The sequence below is a fragment of the Monopterus albus genome, unplaced genomic scaffold (assembly GCF_001952655.1).
Source record: "Monopterus albus unplaced genomic scaffold, M_albus_1.0 scaffold400.1, whole genome shotgun sequence".
Taxonomy (NCBI): domain Eukaryota; kingdom Metazoa; phylum Chordata; class Actinopteri; order Synbranchiformes; family Synbranchidae; genus Monopterus; species Monopterus albus.
Window position 1 is genome coordinate 371720 of NW_018128280.1, and position 4006 is coordinate 375725.

General features: G+C 42.5%; 1 protein-coding gene across 3 annotated transcripts in view; it reads left to right on the plus strand.

Moving 5' to 3' along the window:
* eif2ak4 (eukaryotic translation initiation factor 2 alpha kinase 4) overlaps window positions 1-4006 on the plus strand; it is a 35210-nt gene that overhangs the window by 15502 nt on the left and 15702 nt on the right. For 2 of the 3 annotated variants that reach the window (XM_020586241.1, XM_020586243.1), the window contains exons 10-17: window positions 589-704; window positions 1242-1396; window positions 1476-1716; window positions 1772-2000; window positions 2085-2154; window positions 2253-2342; window positions 2423-2545; window positions 2643-2747. In XM_020586241.1, the coding sequence (XP_020441897.1) occupies window positions 589-704; window positions 1242-1396; window positions 1476-1716; window positions 1772-2000; window positions 2085-2154; window positions 2253-2342; window positions 2423-2545; window positions 2643-2747 (1129 nt within the window). Of the gene's footprint in view, window positions 1-588; window positions 705-1241; window positions 1397-1475; window positions 1741-1771; window positions 2001-2084; window positions 2155-2252; window positions 2343-2422; window positions 2546-2642; window positions 2748-4006 lie in introns of all 3 variants that reach the window. The other variant, XM_020586242.1, reaches the window with a different exon arrangement.

Sequence of the window (4006 nt, forward strand, 5' to 3'; positions counted from 1 at the left end):
ACAATTTTGTCCCTAGTGTCCTTAGACAGCTCTTTGGTCTTGCCCATAGTGGAGAAGTTGGAGTCTGATAGACTGAGTGTGTGGACAGGTGTCTTTTATACAGGTAACAAGTTCAAACAGGTGCAATTAATACAGGCAATGAGTGGAGGATAGGAGGGCTTCTTAAAGACAAACTAACAGGTCTGTGAGAGCCAGAATTCTTGCTGGTTGGTAGGTGATCAAATACTTATTTCATGCAATGAAATGGAAATAAATTATTAAAAAATCTAACAATGTGATTTACTGGAATTTTTTTGTAGATTCTGTCTCTCACAGTTGAGGTGTACCTATGATGAAAATTACAGAACTGTCCATTCTTTGTAAGTGGGAAAACTTGAAAAATCGGCAGTGTATCAAATACTTATTTGCCCCACAGTAGCAGATTTGCTTGTTGGGTTCATGTCATTTATTCAGACTTTTTTATTTGCTTTCAAGATGTCCTCATTTAGTTGTCGGAAGACCACAGGCACAATGGGAATTAGCACAATAGACAAGATTTTTCTAACTCAGTGCATCGGAACAATCTATTACATTGCATATGTGTTATAGGTGTGTGTGCCTGAATGATGCTGAACGCTGGACAACCCAGCAGCTGTTGGACCATGCCTTCCTTAAGCCTCAATCTCCTAAAAACCTCCTGCAGTACCAAGATGCAAGCCCGGAAGGTTGTACACACCTCTGTTTACATTATGTAAAAGAGGTAGACAACATATTAGAAACATCTTTGAAAATGTTAAATATGTTTGATCTGCAAATTTTAGAATAGTGAAAAATATGTCATCATTTAGCATAATGTAAGCTACTTATTTTGGCTAATCAAAAGTCAAGCATCTAAAGATATGCAGTTTACAGTGGTTTAAAGCAGAGAACAGCAGCAAATCTTCCCAACTAAAAAGTGAAAAGTAAAGAATGTTTGATAATGACTGATGCAATATATTGATGATCAAAATTGTATCTCACCTAATTTTTTGTCTGTTAGTGTTCTAGCACTGTAATTTGTATCGGTTTATTGTACCGTATAACATTGCACTTCACAGGTGCAGTCAGTAGAGCTGATCCCTGTTCCAAATCTGTTGTACTAATGACTGTGAAAACACTAACATAAACAGATAAATGAGACTACTGAGGGGGTTTTTCATTTAAACATTTTGATACCAAAAAGACAATACAGTAGTTTTTATGCTATTTTTGCATTATCCCAGATCTTGCTGTGGACTTTGCGTCATCAGTCATCCCTCGGAGCCACATCCTCAATGCTCCATTCAGCTATGGGGTGCACAGGCAGTTTTCCCGCTACTTCAATGAGTTTGAGGAACTGCAGCTTCTGGGAAAAGGAGCCTTTGGTGCCGTTATTAAGGTACACTTACTTCACCCACTGTTATTACAGTGGCAAGATAGCTGGCTGTCATTTCTAAGTGTCTCCTCCACTCCCCCAGGTTCAGAATAAACTTGATGGTTGCTACTATGCCCTGAAGCGCATCCAGGTCAACCCAGCCAGCAAGCATTTCAGACGGATCAAAGGCGAGGTGACTCTGCTCTCCCGCCTTAACCATGAGAATATTGTCCGCTACTATAATGCTTGGATTGAGAGGCACGAGACGTCCTCCGCAGGGCTGCTGAGTGGCACTGATAGCTCAGAGCCTCGAAGCACAGCTGACAATCCTCCTCAGTGCAGAGATCCTCCTCAGTGCAGAGATCCTCCTCAGTGCAGAGGATCCTCCTCAGTGCAGAGATCCTCCTCAGTGCAGAGATCCTCCTCAGTGCAGAGATCCTCCTCGGCGCCTCAATGAGCTTGGCCTGCCTGACAATGTAGAGGACATCGCGCCGCCCCTAGCCCTGTCGAGCTCTGTGGAGTGGTCCACCTCCATCGAGAGGTCCTCCAGCGCTAAGTGTAGCGGACACCAGTCAAGTGATGAGGATGACGACGATGATGAGGAAGATGTGTTTGGTGCCTCATTTTTGTAAGTTGCTTTGGGGTTTTTTTTGTGTGTGGCAAATTTACTCCTGCTCAAACTGTTGAGAAATCTTTTCTTTTTTGTATTTAGACCATCAGACAGCGACTCAAGGAGCGACATTGTCTTTGACAATGGCGACGAAAGCACAGAGAGTTCACAGGCTGGAACTTTTAGGCTTCCTTATCCACTCACTTGTTTGTATTTATTTCTGTGTGTATTTTACACAGTGTAACAAATGGCTGATATATCCTTCCACAGGCTGAGACAAGTAGAAGGCCAGTGACTGACACAACAGAGAGCACAGACTCGGACCGATCTCTCCTCATAGCACATTACTTGTTCATACAAGTAAGCTTCATGTCCATGCTCCATTTTTACCACTAGAGGTCTCTGCTTCACATCTAAGCCACGCTTTGTGTACCTGACAGATGGAATACTGTGAAAAGAGCACATTAAGGGACACAATAGATCACGGCTTGCACCAGGACCAGAATCGCTTGTGGAGACTTTTTAGGGAAATACTAGATGGACTTGCTTACATCCATGACCAGGTATGGTGTATCAGTAACCTAAAATAACAAGAAAAGAAATCATGTTTCATTTACCCATGACTGAGCAGATCCCTCTATTCATCCTCCTTTCCACTAGGGCATGATTCACAGGGACTTGAAGCCTGTCAACATCTTCCTTGACTCACAGGACCATGTGAAGATTGGAGACTTTGGTCTGGCTACAGATCATCCTGCTTCTGTGGTATGAAGTTATCTGCCTCACCCTGCTGACAGGCTGCACTGATATGGAAGTAAATCCCGTCAAAACATTAAAGGGTACACAAACCACATTTCAAGCATGACTCAATGCTATCAACAATAACCTCTCTATCAGCAACAATTTCCTATAGCATTCATGTCACATAGGACCAATACTGTATTTCCCAGCTCTCTCTTTGATGAAATACAGTGATTTAATTATTTTCTGTACTTGGCCTATTTATGGCATGAAAGAAAAAAATTTCACAAGAAAATGACATAATATCCTAGCAGTGCGACCTTATTGTTTTAGGGATTCTGTAGGCCTACTGAGCTGAGCCAAAAGTTTTGAAAGCGCACAAAACAAGTTGCAAGCGCTTTTCAGTATGCAAATTAGAATTTGAGATTGCAGGGACATGTATTTGTGTGAGCAGAAACAGATTTGAGAGCAAGGGAGGACAAAATCGTGAGCATAATGTTAATTTGAGCGAGCACGACAAACTGGGGTTTATTTTTCCCACAAACACCGATGGAAAAACATGAGAATGCAGATTCAGAAACAAGTGCGTGTATGGCTGTGATTACACTGTCAAATCTGATTCTGCACTTACAAATATGTGTCTGTCTATAGTGCACCTTCAGATGTTTTGGCAGGGATGTACTTCCGTACACTGACTCTGTGTGGTGGGGATTAATATGAAAGATTACACTGTTTATGAAATATCAGAATCAGTTCATTGGCCAGGTGTGATGGACACATGAGGAATTTGACTCTGGTACATCGGCTCTCAATGTGCAAACAGTAAACCAGCATAAGGCTGTGTAATATAACAAAATAAGCAGTATTAACATCAATATTGACAGCAACAAACAGTGTAAACAATGCAGAATAAGCAGTATAAACAGACAGTAAACAATGCAGACAACAAGGAATGTTCGCTGAAATGAGATAAATATGGATAAGGGATAAAAATAGAGTACTTAAACTAGAGACTAGAGGGGGGGGCTCTTCCTTAAGTCCACTGTCATTTCCACTGTTTTGAGTGTGTTCAAGTTGTTGCGGCTACACCACAGGACCAGCTGCTCCACCTCCCGTCTGTAGGCTGACTCGTCACAGTCTTGGATGAGGCCAGTGACCGAGCTTGACAGAGGGGTCCTTCGAGATGCAGTCGTTGGTGTAGAGTGAAAACAGCAGAGGGGAGAGCACACATCCCTGGGGGGCGCCTGTGCTTATTGTCCGGGTGCTGGATGTGGTTTTCCCCA